At 39.9% G+C, this 19469-nt stretch overlaps 1 protein-coding gene across 1 annotated transcript; it reads right to left on the minus strand.

Annotated features, from left to right (window-relative positions):
- Window positions 1-1290: 1290 nt before the first annotated feature.
- On the minus strand, window positions 1291-17099 carry LOC120905176 (neurotrimin-like). The gene is made up of 7 exons (XM_040316030.1): window positions 16946-17099; window positions 5672-5769; window positions 5246-5453; window positions 2411-2569; window positions 2180-2308; window positions 1803-2099; window positions 1291-1713 (listed from the first exon to the last, which is right to left on the minus strand). Exons 1-7 carry the CDS (start codon window positions 17097-17099, stop codon window positions 1514-1516), a joined length of 1245 nt encoding a protein of 414 aa, XP_040171964.1. The 3' UTR covers window positions 1291-1513.
- Between the last annotated feature and the right edge of the window lie 2370 nt (window positions 17100-19469).

Raw genomic sequence — 19469 nt, forward strand, 5'->3', positions numbered from 1 at the left:
TAGGAACGATCGGATGCGCCGATAGTGATCCTCGAGCTTGCGGGCGATCGGATGCGCCGATCGTCGCTCTCTTATCTTTCGACCGCCGACCAAGAAAGATCACGTATTTTTTCTCATCGCGTTTTCTTATCACATACAATAAAATTGTAATTGTATCGCGCAAGCCCTACAGTTTTGATGCTCACATTTCTGTGCAACTGACTACGTAATTTAATTTCATGCTATAAATGAGGTGTATAGAAAATTGAGCTTTAGAACATACTAAAGTTCGAAGTATTTATGGCAATTCTTAGTGCAATTTATTCGAAAGTTTAAAATATAACAGCAAGTTTGTTGAATCTCTAGCCTTGTACTAATACGCATGTCCTTTTTGTACTAAAACTCATGCCTTGCTGAACAATATTTTGCATGCAACATTCAACACATTTTGTTGAAGTTTTTAGTGTTTTATGCAACACGGACAGGAAAAGAAACTTAACCCCAGCAATGTGACAGCTCTTTGAAAGCTGAATTAAATTTTCTGAAAATCTTGCTTTGCGGTCCTTCAACGTTGTTATGAGTAGCACAGTGAAGATAGTTTTGATGCTCACATTTCTGTGCTATGGTTCTCATCAAATTGTAATATTTGAGAAAATAATTCACTCTTTGTAAAGATTATCTTAGCTTTTAGCAATTCAATAGTTTATCGTTAAATTTTTTAAAATAGTTTGTTTTTGTCGATTGAAGAACTCTCAATATTGTGTTCGGCGTCAATTACTCACCGATTAACAATAACAAATGAAAATAAATTAAACAAAATGTATCTTATCCACTGGTTTTTCAAGAAGTAAAACAAAAAAGCTTCTGCCTTAGCTTTTATTTCAGCTTTGGAACTATGAAGGACGATTCTTCAAACTGTAGAAGTTAATTTAACGAGACATATTAGTTAAGCTATTTTAGACAGCGTGATAAACTTTAAAGCTTAAAACGAATAACGAAAATAAATATTAAAAAAATATTTGTATCATTCATATATCAGATGTTTGAATGCTACTCGTTCTGTCAATTAAGCTATTTTAGACACCATGATAAACTTGAAAGCTTAAAACGAATAACGAAATTAAATTTAAAAATTTATCTGTAGCATTCATATGTCAGATGTTTGAAGGCTACTCTTTCTGTCAATTAATATTGTAAAATATTCATAACATTATCAGCTTCAATTTTGTAATAAAGTTAAAGTAACACATGATTTAATTTCTTTCAAGACGCCAAACAGGCAAGTTCATCCATCAAACACTTTTCTTCCTGTGGCGATAGATTTTTCTGCCATTTATTGCTGCTCGTACAACGGGAGATTAATTTACATTTGCTTAGGTGGCAGGAGTTATACACTTGCTGCTAACATAGTAACATCGCTATATGCACATGTAATTCGTACTTCGTATAACATTTGTTAGGTTCCCTGGCGTTGAGAGAAAAGGGGAGGAGAGGTGGAGGGGGAAAGAGGGGTAGGAGATGGCTGCGATCCTTATCATAACGTCTTAACGGTGACTAAAGCGATGCCCACCACCAACCAACCGAAGGGACCGTGTGCTCCACAGGAAGAAGAAGCAGCCGAAGCGGTCAGTAGAATTTCGTTAATTTTGTTATCGGTGTAGTTCTTGAGAAACGTCGTTGACCCCAGATAGTTCGACTGTTGAATGACCTGGTTTTCCACCTGTTTCGTTTTGGCTGCCAGGGAGAGAAAGCGAGAGAAACAATACCCGGTCATCCAGTTAGGAAGCGTTTGAAGCGTCTGAATGGTCGTTGCAAATGCTTACATGTTTTACGGTACACTCGCACCGACTCTTCCGTAGTGCCGAGGGAATTTTTGGCCACACATTTGTACACACCGTAGTCGGACGCCTTCTCCAGCCGGATGGTGATGCGCATCGTCACCTTGAAGACGTGATCCTCGAGCGTGGAGTCGTACGTGCCGCCCTGCAGTATGATTTCGCCCTTGCCCTTCATCCAGTAGTTGATGGAGTTCGGCTGGGCCTCGCTGTGGCACTCGAGGGTAACCCGGCCGCCCAGCTCGGCGTAGTACTGGCGCGTCGGCAGCCGCACAATCGGTTGGACTGAAATTTGAAAGCAAGCAAATCGAGTGCGAGTGAGAGATCTTTATCCGGCCGGCCTAAACACGTGGCACACGCCTTACAGTTGACTGTTACGATAATTCGTTTGCTGACCGTCGGGGGCACACCGTTTGATGCGATGCAGTGATAGGAGCCGGCGTTATGCCGCTGGATGTGGTAGATGTGCAGCATCGCTCCGTCGTGGCTCGTTACTATGCACGAATGATGATTAAGTTATTATTAGGGGAACCGGTACTACGTTCGGGCCGGTGTCGGTGGGTGTGCGCCAGCTAAGCGAAATGAATAATACATACTTCCGGAATCCTCCACGGATGTGATCGACTTGTCGCCCTCCCGCTTCCAGTTGACGGTTGGCTCGGGGACGCCCGTTGCGGCACAGGTGAGCGTTACGTTGGTACCCTCCAGCACCACCATATCCTGGCTGGTGGGATAGTCGAGAATGTCGGGCGGGACTGGCGCCGGGGCAGACGGATTATTGGAATCAGAGCACAAAGATGTAAACAATAATTATTGATCTCGACATTAGCGCCTTGGCGAATGAGTAAATTTGAGGCTAAAGTGCGTGATAGAGGAGTTAGGCTAGTCGATGGAGGTACATTATGACATTGGAGAGGTTTTAATGCTGCTATCGCGACACATATTGCTGAGCTACTGTGGTGCTCGCCCCGAATTACAGCTGCGTTTACGTTGCTTACACTATATTATGCATCTTCCCTGCATGCAGATGAGACACTTAATATTCCCCCTAACATAAAAACAATCAAAATCTGCTTAGCACCGATTACCATAAGAAGGCAAAACACTCACAGACCAGCCCCGCGCGCACTTTGTCTCATTGGCATATGAAAGAAAGTGTCGTATTCCACACCCTACCGAAATGAAAGCAACACAAAATTGTGTCGAAAATCTTTAATCTTATGTTTGCGTGTTTGCAGATAGGATAATAATTTATCGTAAACAGCCTAGCGAAGAACGCACACGGCAACTATTTGACCGCACTGCCACACATTCCCCATGAAATGGTCAGCCCGGCTAGCCTATCTTTAAATGCCGAGGCAATACGGTGAAGCCTCGTTAAGTCAACACCCGCTCAAGAAGGTCATAAAAATCTCCATAAAACTTATTTCCCTTCAGGCTTCAGGTTGCCCTCATTACTATCAAAACAATTTCCACCCCCCCAAAACACACACACATACACACCGTGACTGGCTGGAGAGGGTGTGTCTGCACCTTCCGGTTCTCACTAAGCAGGTGTGTTTAAATTTTCATCATAACCATTTACGTTGTGTTGCTGTGGGACTTCCAACCGTCCGAAAACCACCCTTCGCTTCCATCGGTAGCAATGAAAGTGAAAGTATTTGCACGCAATTTCGTCACTTTTACCCCTTGCGGCGGTGTCAATGAAAGTTTTGGAAGCTTTTTTGGGAAGCCCCTCGTCCGGACTACTAGGCACGTGTCCTTCAGCAAGCTGTCTTGCGACAGAGCGAGAAAAGGAATTTCTACGCATTGTCTTGCTGTAGTACAGCTGGCTGACTGTGCGTTTGTCGTCGTATGCCTCCGCCAGCAGGGCAGCTAGTGGCCCTACTGTTGCGGCACTATTTCACTTCGAGCAATTCAACATCAAACTCAAGAAGCACCACGAATAGGCAAGGCGAACGATTAATTGTGCGCCATTGGATGGTCGGAGGTGAAGGTTGCGGTGTGAATGCGTTTGAAGCCTGATGCTTTCACCTTGCTGAAACGTGATTTCACATCACCCGATATAGCAAACGCCCCGGCTGGGGTGAGGATTTGCGGTGAAACCCAAAAGGAGTAACGTGTTACGTCGATGATTGTTCTTTCGGAACTTCAAACGACTGGGAAGTTGTAGTGAAACTTGTGCGGTTTTCGTGCCACGTCGCAATAGAAGGTGTTGTTGACTAGTGCGCTGCAGCTCTCGATCCGTCAGCGATGGTACGTCACGTTTTAAAGAAGCAAGCGCGGACGGCAAACCGAGCACGGGTGCTAACATTTAGGGCAATCAGAATCGCGAATGACTCGTTTGATAGTTATTTTCAAGAGAGAAAAGTGAATGAGAAAAATGTAGCAGTGACTTTCCTAGGACCTCCAACAAATCAATGCATCAAGTGCAAGATTTTTGTGTGTTTTTTTTTTAAATAAACATTATTAATTTTAATTAGAATAACTGATAGACTTTTTGTTGTTATTCCTTTTCCTTGAACTCATGAAGAAATAAATTGAAGTCGGTTGGACTTGTAATTATAATTTTTTTTAATTCACAAAGAATGGCTTCGGCCGTATTGCTTTAATTTTGGATTTAATAGTTCTCAATATGTGCATAATCATTCATTGATATATGTCACTTAGTTTATCTTGAAAAGATGAAAAAAAGTATTTTTACTACATTTTCTTCTTATGCGTCCTAAAAATATCAAAATAAACGCTTTGTTATGAAAGGCCGTTAAATACGTAGCAAACATTCTCGATTTCTTTTTCTAGCCAACAAGCTAAAATTTCTACGTATCAGTGCAAAAAGCATGTTTGTTCGTACACAAATGGTGAAATCCGATATACGTAACAGTTAAATGGATAAAATGCTGATGATGAATTTTGTTCAATTGTCAGTCAGAAATTATAGTTTTTTGCCTTATATCATATATGGAATCTAATTTAGTTTTCTTAAAACATATTTAGAAATTGTTTGGTTTATGAATATACACGATAAGTTTTAATTACACAGAACATATTTTACAGTCTCTGCTTTGAAATGAGTCAAATTCAAACTTTTCTTCAAATTAAATTTGTTGTAAATTTGTTGAAAAACTTAATTTTCATTTTAAATTAATTAATATTTAATATATACAAGTGATCTTTATACCATAATGTAATTCCATAACCATAACCAAAAAGAGTTCAAAAAGATGTGAGAATATATTGCCTAATGAATCATTAAAAATATCGAACTAATATACGTGTCTTAAAGTGCTTAAGATTAAGTTTAATTCAAACAATCTACTGTTGTTTAAGCATATGCGATACAAAGCATAGAAAAGCTATTATTGTTTTTATTTTTTATAAACTAGAAAAGGGGTTAGAAGAAAAAATAGCAAAGGTTCGAAACCTCTTACCTACAACGTCAAGGTAACCCATTTGGCTTTTCATGGGATCCGTATTGATCTGGCACATGTACCAGCCCTTGTCCGACTCCCGAATGTCTTTGATCCGCAGTTGCCAGATTCGCTGTTCGGTGTGTGTGATCGCTATTCGCTCGCTCTTCGTTATTACCAGCGTTTCAATCGTCAATATAGTCTGTGTATCAACCCGCAACCAAGCAACCTAGAAAAACACACGCATAAGTAATAGAATCAGAAAGGAAAAGTCCCATTATTCCACTTTAGCAGACTTTCTGATGTTCCTGACAATGATGATGATGATGATGCTGGTGACCGTGAAAAACGAGGTGCTCCACTTTTTCCATTTGTGCTAATTATCCGGAAATGGTACACAATTCGAATGGGCTATCCGCGAAGGCGGAAACGTGACCAGCCAATTACCTTATATTTGTACAAATCATGCACCGTGCACGTCATCACTCCTTCGCGTCCCACCGGTACGGTTACGTTTGCAATCGGTGCACTAAATTTTGGATCAACTGCTCTCCGGTTCGGGTTTCACGATGCAGCATTGTGTGTGTGTGGAGTACGATATGCAGGAAGAGAATAGAAGCCAGAAAGAAGAAACAGTTAGCGAATGAAAAGTTTGTGTGGTCAATTAAGTTATGCTCGTGGCCGCAATCGATGGTGGAAGTGTACTGAAGCTGTTATTATTACTTTACAATCAAATAAATCTTCCGAGTGACCGAAGACGCTGGGCAGAGCTTACCGAACAGAAGGTTGGTTGATTTGTTGGCAATGGCGAGTTGCAGCATGATTATGTGACTGTTTACTTAAACGCTACTTACAAAGTGCAAGGAGGAATTGGCACGAGAGGAATGTAAAGGGTTCGATTGTTGTGAGCTTGTTGCAAGGAGTAAAAGTTTTCGCTCGGGCCGCGGTTAGAGGTTTTCCCCCCTGTGCGGCGGGCATGTGTGGTGATCGCATGTGACGACGAACGCTGCCGCCATAATGCATGTTTGGCTGCGAATGGTGCATTTATCATAAGGCTAGTATTAGTAGCGTTTAACGCAAAACGTCGGTAAACTGCAAAAGTGCATACTGTGCCGTTGGTAGGACTGGGGAAGGTCAGGACGTATTTCAACGAACCTCAGTCACACAGTCGGAACAACTGGTTGCCTAAGTAGAGGTAAACAAAGTTTCATGTGGCGATGTGGGTAAAACCCTTGGCGTCAGGAAGCATCAATTGAGGGGAGGAAGCGTAAACGGATGTAGCCGTGCGGCAAACTTTTGCAAACTCCTCCATACCCGTGTGTTGAAATCGGTGCCGGAGGTGTGTGTGAGTGAGCAAACGGTTTCTAAGTGTGTTCGCTTCCACGGTGGTTCGGTTTTGCGGTATTGATTTATAATTGCTGACGTATTTCTTTAGGGTCATTACGGGCTGTTGAGATAAAGAGCGGAGATGAAATTCAATCTGCTAACGGGAACAAGAATGTAGTACAAGAGTGGTCTGGTGGTTAATTTGCTCATTTGATGGTAGTTGTTCATATAGAACCGCATGATTAGTAAAACTATTTGGAATCGTTTGGAGGAGATACTTATTGCAAGGAGTAGATAAAGATGAGCATGTATTTGTAACCTAAAATTAGCTTGCTTCATTTGCAGACAAAACCGGATATAATTCTCTGGTTCAATGTTAGTTTTTGGTTGTGGTAGCATATATGATGGTTCCTTGATCTTAATCTTAAGATAATTTAATAGAAAAATGATTATTTAGAATGGTAGCTTATGTTTTTTGATCAAATTACCTTACTTTTTCTGTTAATATTGTCGAATAACTTTAAATAGCAAGATACATTAATTATGCTTGTTTGATTAAATCAAGCCGTTATTTAGTAAGCTTTCAACATTGTTTTCTTGAACACTGACGATAGTATTTGAGTAATAATGTTTCACTGACATGTTCTTTACGCTGCACGATAAGTTCTCCATCTTTTTATGTACTTTTGATTCATCTTCGCTGTGCCAACCACGTGATATGTACGAAATGAAGATTTGATTATGTCCATGTGCATAAAGTAGGTCAGACAAAATTTAAGAGAGGTAGCTAGACGTTTTAACATGTTGGCAATATAATTAACAGTTGTTGGTACCATGCATTGATAACAGAAGCTTTTTAAAATATTAATTAGTCAAACAAATCACAACATCAGAATAAAGCTATGATAGACGACACTTATCACCCTCAAGAGCTCGTGCAAACAGATAATGCAAGTAATAATCAGCTTTATACAGTATTTCTCGGTTTATCATGGACTACGAAGTCACGGTAGGGTCTTGAGCACTTGGCATGCACTAAAATCCCAGAACTAGAATACTCACAATCCGAGCCAATTATTTGACAATCACAGCATACAATATATAATGACTTTTTACTCTTCGTAATTCTGAATAAATGAACTTCCTCTACAGAATGAGGTAAGTAAAAGTGCAGTAAAAAGTGAAAGAGCCAATCCTTTTTGTGTCTTCTTTTGCCCTCCCGTCTCTTTTGCCTACAATTTCTCGCCAAAAAGGGAAAGTGTCTGGGAATTCGCGAACAATGCTGCAATTGTCATCTCATCGATCCCTTGATCATAGTTAAAAAACGCGACCGTGACCGTTAGCTGAAGATAAGAAACTTCTCGAACTGTTTACCACCCAGTGGGGATGAGTATCCTTTTTCTACGCATTCGGAGTATAATTTTCAACCAACCCTCTACGCACTTAATTCTTTTTAAATTTGAGCTCCTTTTGTGTGAGGGTTTATTTTTGTGCGAGCTATCTGTTCAAAAGATGCAGGTTGACTATCTTGGCAATGCCCAGCTGTCTATTGTTCTGCAAAGAGTGTTACTTTTGTGCTTTGTTTGGCTTACTCCCGCTGGTGTGATGGAAGAAGTTACCCCAACCAAAACCTTACAGATGTACGCAAATATTTTGATAAACTCACAGCGAGCAGTCTTTATCCTTTTCTTTGCAGTTTGCTCTTTGCTGGTTAAGTCGGCGGTCTCAAAGGGAAACCAAGTTCAGAGGGTTAATCCAAAAAATGTGTCTGTCTGAAAAAGACAATGTTTATCAAAAGTTTACGTTTTGAGACTGATACGTTTACGTTTTTAGCCTGCCTCGTATTGGATATCTGAAACAAATTGTGGCGCGACGAAACGTATAAAATATATTAGTCCGATATTTTCTTTTGTCACTTTTCTTCTCGGTTCTTAGGGGGATAGTTTCAACACTCCTTTGCTAGTGAGGAAAGGAATTAAAATCACTTTTGCCCTATCCACCGTAACATAAAAACCCGAAACGTGAACCCTGCCGAAGGCAAAAATGGGTGAAATTAGAATAATAAATTAGTAATGACATAATTTGTATTTGATTTCGCTTTTATTTGTCACCTCGTGGCCCACCAGGGGAATGAGAAATGGCGCCAGTTCCAGTGGATTCTCCCTTTCGTTTCGATTCTCTACGGCATTTCTTTCACATTTCGTACGAGTAAATCAAACCTTGCGGTAAGAACGAAACACAACCACAGACCAGAGAGAAAGAGAGACTGTAATGGGTAAAGGAGTAAGGCGGACCCAAAACCACTGTCTCGCACCTATTGCTGTCAGCGGGCGGAGAGCCACTTTTGGTTGTGGTGTAAATATTTTTATTGCATGCTTGGGGCAGATTTAACACTCATTTTCCTTTTGGTCATAGCGCAGCGTTTCCTTCTTCCTGCTCCCTTGTGTGTTTTGTTTAATGCTGGATTGCCATAAGCGTTGTGGTGACTTTTCGTGGTTCGCTAATCGTCAAACACGGAAAATAATGACGAAGAAAGGATGAGAAAATTACTCATTTCCAGCCATAAGTTCAACCGCTTCTCGGCATCAGGCTTTTTTTTTTGGTTTACTCCATTTGTTTATTTGTTTTCTGTTTTCTGTTTTCCAACGGATGGTGGTTTCACTATCGCGCGATACCGGCGGCACTTGTTATAACAAATTGCTCAACGGGCGGGAAAATTAGTTATCCCCGGTGCGCGGCAAGTACCCGCTCGGTTTCCGGTTTCGGTGTTTGTTTGTTTTGTCAGCAGTTAAATATACTTCCGCATGTTTAGCGTCGTACATTGCGCCAAATGGGTGATGCTAATGAGGGAACTGTTCTCAGTGAGCTTTGTTCTGATAGGGCTATTTAAAGAGTTTCCTTTTTTCAATGAATCTCTTACAAAAGCATCGCAGCGTGTAGTCCTATGGGCAGTGTATTGTGTCTAGTAAGTAAGTTTTTTGCAACTACTAGCTGGTAGTCAAGAATGATGGAAAAGTTTGTAGTTTGTGTAAAGCTGTTGCTAGAAACAACCCCACCATCTCTTGCGGCACAAAAGTTAACGAACGTATTGTTTCATAAGGCAATGCCACGTCCAAGCAAATTTTCTCCACGAAGCGTTTATGCAGTGTTTACGTCACATTAAACCTCATCATGAACTTCCTGGCGGGAACTGGAAAATGAAAAGTCAAACTGGACGCTAAATGCGGTGAAATTTTTGCATCCTAACCCTGCACTGATCAACGTTGAGATAACACCGAGTGACAATATTTTTACTTGTATGATTGGTTTGATTTTACATATTTTAAAAATAGAAATAATTTTAAATAATAATTGTAAATCGCAATTTTAATAAAAAAATAGATATTTTTACCAATTATCTAAAGATAAGAACAATGCATAACGAGAAACAAGGCAGCATGAAAAAATAATCTACAGCAATCAATTTCAAATATTTTAAGTCGAAAAATACAATTAAGCTGTAAAGTAGATATGTTTGAAATTGATATATTATCAATATATACAAGCTATCTTTTAATCAACATATAAAATGAAAATATTTGTAAGCTATGGAAAATTAGTTCTTCTAAAAAATTTATATTTCTCGTACCTTTCCTGTACCGCGAAGGGTTACTGCCTTCGTGTGTTTGTGCTTCGCTTTCATATCCTATCATCATCATCGACGTCATTATTATGTAAACACTCACGTACAGTCCTCCCTCAGTGCCAGGTAGGTACCAGCAGCCGGTCAGCTACTGGCAAAGAATTACCGTCTTGTCTTGTTGAAGCCCTCGCTAACGGTGGCAGTTCCGGTTCGAGTTTGACGCCGGGAGGGCTACAACACTTCCGATCGTACTTAACCAAGACACGAACCTTTCGAGTGATCCCGTCACGATGAACGCGTCCAACCCTGCAGCTCTGTGTAGAAACTGACCAAGACGATATGTTAAAAAACAAACCCCTTTTCGGTACCAGCCTATCGAGTCTGTGCTGTTGTCATGTGGTTCACTATTGACTTTTTGACCCACACGGCTACCGATATGCTGGAGCGGTGAAAAGCGAAAACACTTGCCACGATGGCTAGCACAGCTAAGGAGCCGACGGTGAAAAATCAATTGCAAATTCCCATAATCACGTCTAATTTAGGAATAATAATACCTTCCCGCCGTTAATCATTGCGCCTAGACGGCGGTCGCTTGTGACGCGTTAGGGGCAGCAAGGTTCACTTCAAGAAACAGACGGAACGGATGCAAGGGTTGAAAGTGAAGTCACAGAAGGTTGATTCAAAGGATGCCAAAATGGACAGGGTCACATTTTGTGCCAGTGCTTCCGTGTAGCTTTCTTGAAGCGTTTTTGGCACAGGTAGTGAACATACCAATTGATTTCTTTTGTTTAGTGAGCACAATTTTAAATTGCTAAACCATAATCGTGTTTGTGGTTTATTTTTCAGAAATCTAGCATTCTGCTGATGACAATTAGAACTGAGGGATAATTAGAACCTGCAGTTTTATATGATAGACATGCTAAGCGAAACCACTCAATTCGTATAATCAAGCAATTACCATTGGAAGTAATATTTTAATTGTTTTAAACATGATCATACTTCTCTTCCATTTTACGATTCAATTTTGTAATTGTGAGCATGTGATTTATTATCCGGTTTGGCATAAACACGTCACTGTGTATATCGGTAATACACATGAGCCTCAAATTTATTTTGCCATGTAATATATTGGGAATTGGACGAACGCTCATTTGAAGACAGCTCTAAGCTACATCTCGTCTTTTTAGCAGGCCTTGTGTCTGTTTAGCATTTTAGTTTTGAAAATTATATTATTTTAAGATTGATTATGTTAAGCCTCATCTTGATTTGCTGAGCTGCCGTTAATGCCATGGGTTAAGCTGTATATTATAAATAATCTTTGTCGCCTTGGCAAAAAAAAACTTACAAGCTTTTGTAATTACAAGGAGGAACTTACAAGTTTTAAAATACTGAACAAACGTTTCCTGTGAATTATTTATAAGTATCTCTAATCCAAAACTGAAATGAACTTTTGATTACAATTTCAAACCAATGAAATAAATATCTGCATATCATATGAATGAAATCATAAAACAAACAGGCATATTGTTTGCAAATATTGAATGAACATCCTTCAAATTCGATCCCAAATATTTGTGCACAAACCATTCCCAGTGCCTTATAATCCGTCACAAACAATAACATACTCGGTGAAGCTTCTTAATGAAATTGAAACTGTGCCTGTAGGTAAGATGTTATGCGCAAAAGGCAATAACCCATGCTGAATACATGAAAGGGCTACCGCGACCGCAAACAATCCATTCCGCGTTGCCCTGTGAGCTAACGATGGTTCTTGTCGGTAGCATCCTACACCACTTTCGCATAATGCTGCCTCTTTCTTAGTATCTTGTTTACGTACTACGTATTGCGAGGATGCGTCATAGCTGGCATCCTGTTTTGCAATTTATTGGTTCATTAATGTTTAGTAGGGAGAGGACCACTTGGACGCCTATTATGACGGAGCAAAGGTCTCGTTTGATGTATTTAAAATAACTCGCTGTCCTAGTTGCATACGTTTTATGGGAGAAATTGCAAATGATTCCATCACTATATAGTTCTGCGCTAGTGGATAGCTTATGGTTAATTTATTCTATCACTGCCGTTTTTTCTGTTTATGCAATATTTTCTCTGTAGTGCTCCAACAGTCTGATAGCTACAACATGTCTCAGCAAGTTTGTTTCGACACCAAAGACCAGCTCCAAAACTAGCCTTTGGTGTAGCGGATTATCAGTCTTCCCTTCAGTTGCTACATTCTCGTAGGCAGAGTTCAGAAAACGGAACCACATTCAGCCACATTCTCACGATCGTTCACAGGACCTTGATAGGCTTGGATGTTCCTTCCATCGCAACGGAAGGATTATACTCAGCGAAAACGCTCACCAAGCGGGTGGAAGAAAATTGAGCTATAAACTGCTTCCGGATTATTAGCGTTAATTGAAGTTGTAAATTTTCATTTTTTGTTGTTCTTTGTGTTTGTTTGTATGTGTGCGTTCCATTTTTATGCTTTATGTTTTCCCTCCATTTGCGTATTGCGGCACCGTTTGATACCCATCCATCAGCCGTCCCCGTCGCCGTCCGGCAATAGGTTGAATACATCAGATTCCAAACTGCCGAACTGCCGTTGCCATGTGGTGCTAGTGGTACAGTTCGAACGGTTTGGAGTGTGGCATTTCCAATTCTTCGAGCAGGAGGCGGCGACACAGTCCTGTTCCGAGCGCGAAACCATACGCTCGGTGGGGACCAATTACAGTTAATCGCTAAATCGATACCCGGCCGGAATGCTAACGGTGGTTGTGAGCCTGCACGAAAGGGCTGAAAGTGAGCCTACTCCCAGCTCACCCAGCCTGTGTTGGTTATATTTGCCAAGGAGTTTGGTGATTTTCTAATTAAATGGTTTATTGACGCAGTGAGCCGGTTTTTAATTGAGTTAAAATCGACTGTTTGCTTTCGGCTTTGATCTAATCATCCCACCATCAACACCGTTGGCGCTTTGGTGACGCGTTAATGGTGCGAGTAAAAAACTAAAGAGCACCGGATTCGCGTAGAATTCCTCAAGCGCAACCGACGAAATGTGAAACCAGATGGAAAATGCCAAATGATAACATTTACTGCCAATGGGAGGCATGTGGAAGTAGCTAGGAGTGGGCAAAGAAATACCTTAGTGCAAACTGATTATCTTCCTGTTGTTTAAAATGGAAAAATAGGTGGAATGCTGACATTTAAGCACACAAAAAACATTCAAGAAAGAGTTAAAAAAAATTAAGGCCAAGAGAACGATTTTTGAAATAAACTTGTACAAAAAGTAGGCTTGCACATTCGATATTATGGTTTTGTGTTGAGCTATTTTTGAACAATCCTTTGTTTCCTCCTAAGACTTGTTCTGTAATAGACACATTCACACTCATAAACAGAATGGAAGCTAAGCTTTAATCGCGTAGGATCTGAAATGACATCAGTGTTAAGACGGTGGTGTGCCATTAAAATGAATATCATTGTCTCAGGCATTTAAAACCATTTTCATCGTCCCCTTGCCACACCCAGCTGGTCTTACGTTGCCGGGTGAAGGTGGTTTTCATCCATTTGTCGCCGCTTAACATGACACAAATTTACATTTTTTTTGCTTCTGTTCGGGTAGGTTGGTTTCTTTAATTGCTGACGTTTAAATGCTGGCGCTTGGCGTGAACGTGGTGTAAGTTGTTTGCTTTTTAAGATATTTTTTCTTCCTCGTTTTTTTGGAATCATTTTATTTCTTTGGTGAGTTGTAAAGGGCAAGATGTGTAGGAGGATTTAACCGCCGATGTAGGTTGTGTGCTATTTACGAGCTCTGGTTGCCTGTCAGCTCTCCGGTGACAGGTCAAACATCCGATGGTATTATGATAATCAGAGGAATTTAAAAGCAGGTTTCACTGCTTTGGCATGATGGTCGTTTGAGGTCAATGATACGCAGTATTGGTTGTGTCGACTTATTCATTTTAAGAGTTCAACTTGGATGGCTCATAATAATAGACTTTCATGTTAAGATTATTTTGAACATTAAGATAATTACTTTCAAATTTTATTCAATTGTAGTAACTTACTTAAATCATTTTGTAATTTTGTTTATAATTTGTAAACGATCATCAAAAAGCCTGACACTACTATGGCTGATTGTTCATATGCAAAAACAACCAAAACAGTATTTTATAATATCATTATAACAATTATTCAACTGTGTACTTTGGCTTTTAAAATTGATAAAAATAATGTCTTTGTGACTTTATGTGATAAAATATAAAATAAATTTAGCCAACTTAAATTAAAAAAAAAATGCAAATACATTCCTGAATGCGATCCCTTAACAACATTCTTAAAGTTTAATAAAAAAAACACCACTCTTTTGTTACTCACGTCCTTTACTCCATCGCGACAACTCCATCGCGAAAGGGTTGGCGAAATTATGTGTTTATTCAGAGCTACGCAAACATCAAATCAAAGTTAGCCCCGAAGAAGACATTCCGTGAATAAAAACGATTATTTGGCAACGTTGCACCGGTAGGATATGCAGGGCGCGTTTTGTTTGGAAGGGTAGGCTCTACTTCTCCCTGTTCGGGGAACCCTTTCGAGCCTGGAAGGCAAATAAATTGGCAATATGCGTTTGTTTTTGCTGTATAGGAGCGATTTGATGCGAGGAGAGTGAAGAAAAAACCCTGCGAAAAAAAGAGTCTACCGTTTCAGTTTAGGGGAATAGAAATTCACGATGTCACGCATGTTTACATGATTTCTTTTTTACGCAAGCAAACAATCAGACATATTGCTAAGAAACACTCGAAAAAAGGTCTTTGTCAAATAGAAAACACTACACGCGCTCCCTTCCGATGAAGGAAATAATGTGATTATTTCACCGTACAACAGCTGATTTAGCTTCCGTAGGTCATGCAGTGACTCATTTTGAGACACTTCATACGTTTGCCTTCTTATCGGCTCCGAGCAGGCGGATACACTGCACTGGCTCCATCCCAGGATGGTAGCTGGAAGTTTCCAACGCAAACCATATTGCCTCGATTAGCTTGTAAGTTTTAATTAAACACAGGGAATAAAACTAATTATATAATTACACAACTAATTCCACAGAAAGCTTCCCGGGGATGGAACCGTGGTGGCTGCAAGAGCAGGACACGGTGCCGTCGGTATCATCTGCCTTTTGTTATACCGGTGGAGCTTTCGGGTGGTTTCGGTGGTTTCGGTGTATCCTGCGGCTACACGTTTGGGTAACCGTCAAGGAGCTGATTCCAGGCATTCCTTTTGTCCGCCCTGACAGGACACATTCGTGTGCATTCGTGTGCTGGGACGCAGGCTACAGGTGGTTCTTGAGATTAGTTACTGCTGCACGATGCTCGCTCGCTGCAACATTCTTCCCCTCATCGAACGGAAACCGCCACGGCTGCTCCAAGTGGTACTCGAGGTGAATGGAGAGCAGAAGATTGGATCGCTAAGAGGCGAGCGCAAGAGTCAAGTCGTTTAACACGCATAATGTGGCGGGGTTGTTTGATTCAATAACAAGCACACACGGCCGTAGTGCACTCGCACACGAAACCTCCGACATGTGTTTGTTGCCGTTGAATGGAAACCGCCCCAGGCGCTGGTGTGCAAGGTGTGTTGATGCGTTATCTTTGTACAAAAGAGCACACGCGTTTTAATGCCGGAACACCGTAAAGGACTCGATTCTCAAAAGGTGAAGCAACGCAGGCTTACAGGGGGTGGTGGTGGATAGTTTCTTCAGTGAGCCAAGCGTGGCGAGGCGTGTAGGATGTTAAGCAGATTGCTTTAGGAAAAGTATATTGAATCAGCTTCCGCCTTAAGGGGGTTAGTACGACTAGGGCAGAACAAAAACTATCGGTACAAGTAATGGAGTTAATGTTTTTTGCATTGCCCTATATAGTGTATGCAGGTCAAGTGGCTGGATTAATGTTAAAGATTTCAAAGAGTCATCGAAACAGGATACAAGTTTTTTTTGCCTCATTACTTCGATGGGCTTCATAAGTTTATTACAATTATATTCAATACTTTCACTAAGTATTTTCGCTTTTACAGGTTTGATAAGGCAACTCGAATTTTCTGCTTATAGTTTTTTTTAAACGGATCGAATATCAATTAGAAATATTATTTATTATCTGCTTTAAATTTTATTAAGTAGTTGTTATTTACTTCTATTTTGTAATTTGTTTTCTTCTTTGAGGTATGAAAGTGTTACTTTAATAATATTATGTATAATCAATATACCAAATGCAAAAAAATAATGGACTGCAAATTAGAAACAGGCATCCCAATCATGTGGTATATCAAACATTGTTGTACAGCAGTTTTGGATAAATGTTACATAAGCATGGCGATTTATATCACCTAACTAGTTACACTCGATGAAACAATTGGTCTCGGAAAGTATGATGATATTTTCTAATATTTGTTTGAACTGTTGCTCTTGGAAAAAAACTAAAAAAAAAACTAAAACGTTGACAATGATTTCAATCACGCGTTAGATTTTCAGATCATTTTAAATTCATCTGTGTGGTTTTGATTCAGTCAAACAGTTCTAAGCGACCAACTTAGCTATGGATCGTTTTTTATGTAATTGGAATACTGTCAACATAATTTGCTTTTTCATATATCTTATAATTATTTTAAAACTGAATAAAAAAAAAATAATTATTTTAAAAATTATTTATAATTAATTTTTTTCTGTTCTATAATATTTTTCTTGTAGTTTTAAATACCATAGGGATAATTTTGTTCACCCGTTGATTAATCACATCACATACCACGTATCGTATCACTGGAGATCGTAGCACGATTTAGGAAAATGTATGCCAGTCTGGAGGTACAGTCTTCAGTCTTCGTACGATTTAACTTCATGCCCGTCATGGGTTCAAGCCCCGAATGGAACGTGTTCTTATACGTAGGACTTACTGTCATGTTATGTTAATAACTAAGTCACTGAAAGCCGTGTCCACTAGTGGTACAGACAGGCCTTGACCGACAGCGGTTGTTGTGAGAAAGAAGAATTAGAAGATGCTTCATTATGGTATCAAAAATATTTGTTATTATCATTGTTATTTTCCTAAAGCCGATTATGACCTTATCATATTTACATCATAAACATGAATGTTAGTTGTTATAGGTTGTTTACCTTCGCGGCTAACTTTTTGAGTTTTTCGTTTTTTTGTTGTAAAATTGATCAATTTTATGTTTATGGGTGATTTTTTCTCCTTTTATTACATATTGTATTATTTAATATGTACACAACTAATGGCTTGATGAAGAAGGAATAAAGGTAATAGTAATAGTAACAATAATAATAATAATAATAATTAATATATTACGTTAACAATATCTTAGAAAAATATTTAAAAAACGTTTAAAAGTAAGATATATTTCATGATAATAATCCTTATGGAACATATTTTTGAAGCACCGGATATGTAAGTAAGTAAGTAATCATCATATTATTTGCGTTCATATGTAGAAGGTTGAATAAATTTAAAACACACATACACACATTAACACTGTTTTACTTACTGCCGGACACATCAAGCAGCGCATAACATCTTGATATTCCAATTAAAACGATCAACGATGTTATTAAACAAGCATCCATGGTAGCCTTATGAGTTTTTGGTTTATTGCAATTGATATTCATTGTTCACATTAGTGGTTTATTTTAATTATGATAACACATCACATCACTCATGAAGATTATTTTCTTTTCGCACTTTATTATTATTATTATTATTATTATTATTTATTAATCTTCAACGGGCCGTATGGCCTAATTAACTTTATTGTAATATTTGCTATTTTATTTGATTTTGTATTTTTACTCCTAAAAATTCCGCCAAAATTGAGACCAAATTACATCAAAATCACTCAAATGACCGAGTCACCGAATGCGAACGTCGAGACCAATCCGAACTGCACCGCGCGTAAACATAAACTGCTTAAGAAGCCATCAACCGTCCAGCTCGGTATCCCTTTCGTTGGGTTGCCAAAGTACCGTGGCTCGTTTTTTGCGGCCCGAACTACTTCTTGCACTTGCTTGAGATGTTCCTAGAGCGTAGCACCAGCACCGGTGCGGGAAGCAAATCGCTACCATTGGCTTCGTTGCTAGACCATGAATCGAAGTCACCAGTCGCTTGGTTCGTGTGCACGCTGTCGCTCGGGTGCCGGTTCGTGCCAGGTTCGGCTGCAATGTCCCGTTCCGCAACCCAAAACACACCGATTCGCACTAACCCTCCCGCTCAACCCACCCACAGCACGGAGAGCGGTTAGTTCGGTCGCGTGCAGAGGAAAATTGTCCACACTTTACGTTCCCGTTGGCGCCGCCGACAGCACCATCGATGACGAAACGCGCTACGGGGAAAATCAAACCATAATCACAGCTTTTGACACCTGGCCGGAAACGGCGGTGACGACGGTAACTGTGTAACCACCACGAACGTATCGACAGGTACGGTTACAGGGAATAAAAACGAACCCTCGTGTGGTGCGATTCGGCTGGCTCGCTCGCTCCTTGGTGTTTATTATCATGTTGGTCTCTTTTGCTTACACAAGCAATTGTAGTCCTGTGAAAGTTAAGTGCTTTCTCTCTCTCGCTCTTTTTTATTTCTCTCTCACTCTGTCTCTCTTCCACTGTCTATTTCTCTTTGTTTCTTTTTGTTTCAAGATTTTCTTGTTCCGTGGGGAACTCTGCGGGAAAGGACATCACCATTGCGGCGATAACAGCTGGTCGGAAAACGGTGTTTGAGTCGTTTACGATTTTTCGCATGTTTACACAACAAACGAGACTCGTGGAGTGAGTTGCACCCGACTTACGGCTCGTCGCTCGGGTGTTTGGTGCAAGAGTGAACGACTAAAGGGTGACTTATAATGGTGAATTTAAACAAATGAATCCGGATGCAGTGTGGTTTGCAAGAAAAGAAAAGAAAACAGTTCCTACTCTACAAAACGAATGCATGGACAACTATAAAGCATTCAACTAACTTCTTGATGGGTACAATTGCACTGAGAAGCGTTGTTTTTTGCAAAACCTTGTTGTGAGAGAGATCTGTATGAATGGTAGAAACAGTTTCTGCTTCGGTATACAGACGCGCAGTATTGTGGTGATTTTCCGTCTGGTAGAGAATATTCTTTCTGGCACGTGGCACAACAATACAGTGGCATTGGATTTCCGTTGGTTGTTGTGGTAAGTGATGTTACTAAGTGGAAAAAAGTTGATGTGTGTGCTGATATTTTTAATTTTATAATGGTTTGTATATTATATTAGTTCATGAATGATTTTAGATTTAT

This window comes from Anopheles arabiensis, chromosome 3 (genome assembly GCF_016920715.1).
Source record: "Anopheles arabiensis isolate DONGOLA chromosome 3, AaraD3, whole genome shotgun sequence".
Lineage (NCBI taxonomy): Eukaryota > Metazoa > Arthropoda > Insecta > Diptera > Culicidae > Anopheles > Anopheles arabiensis.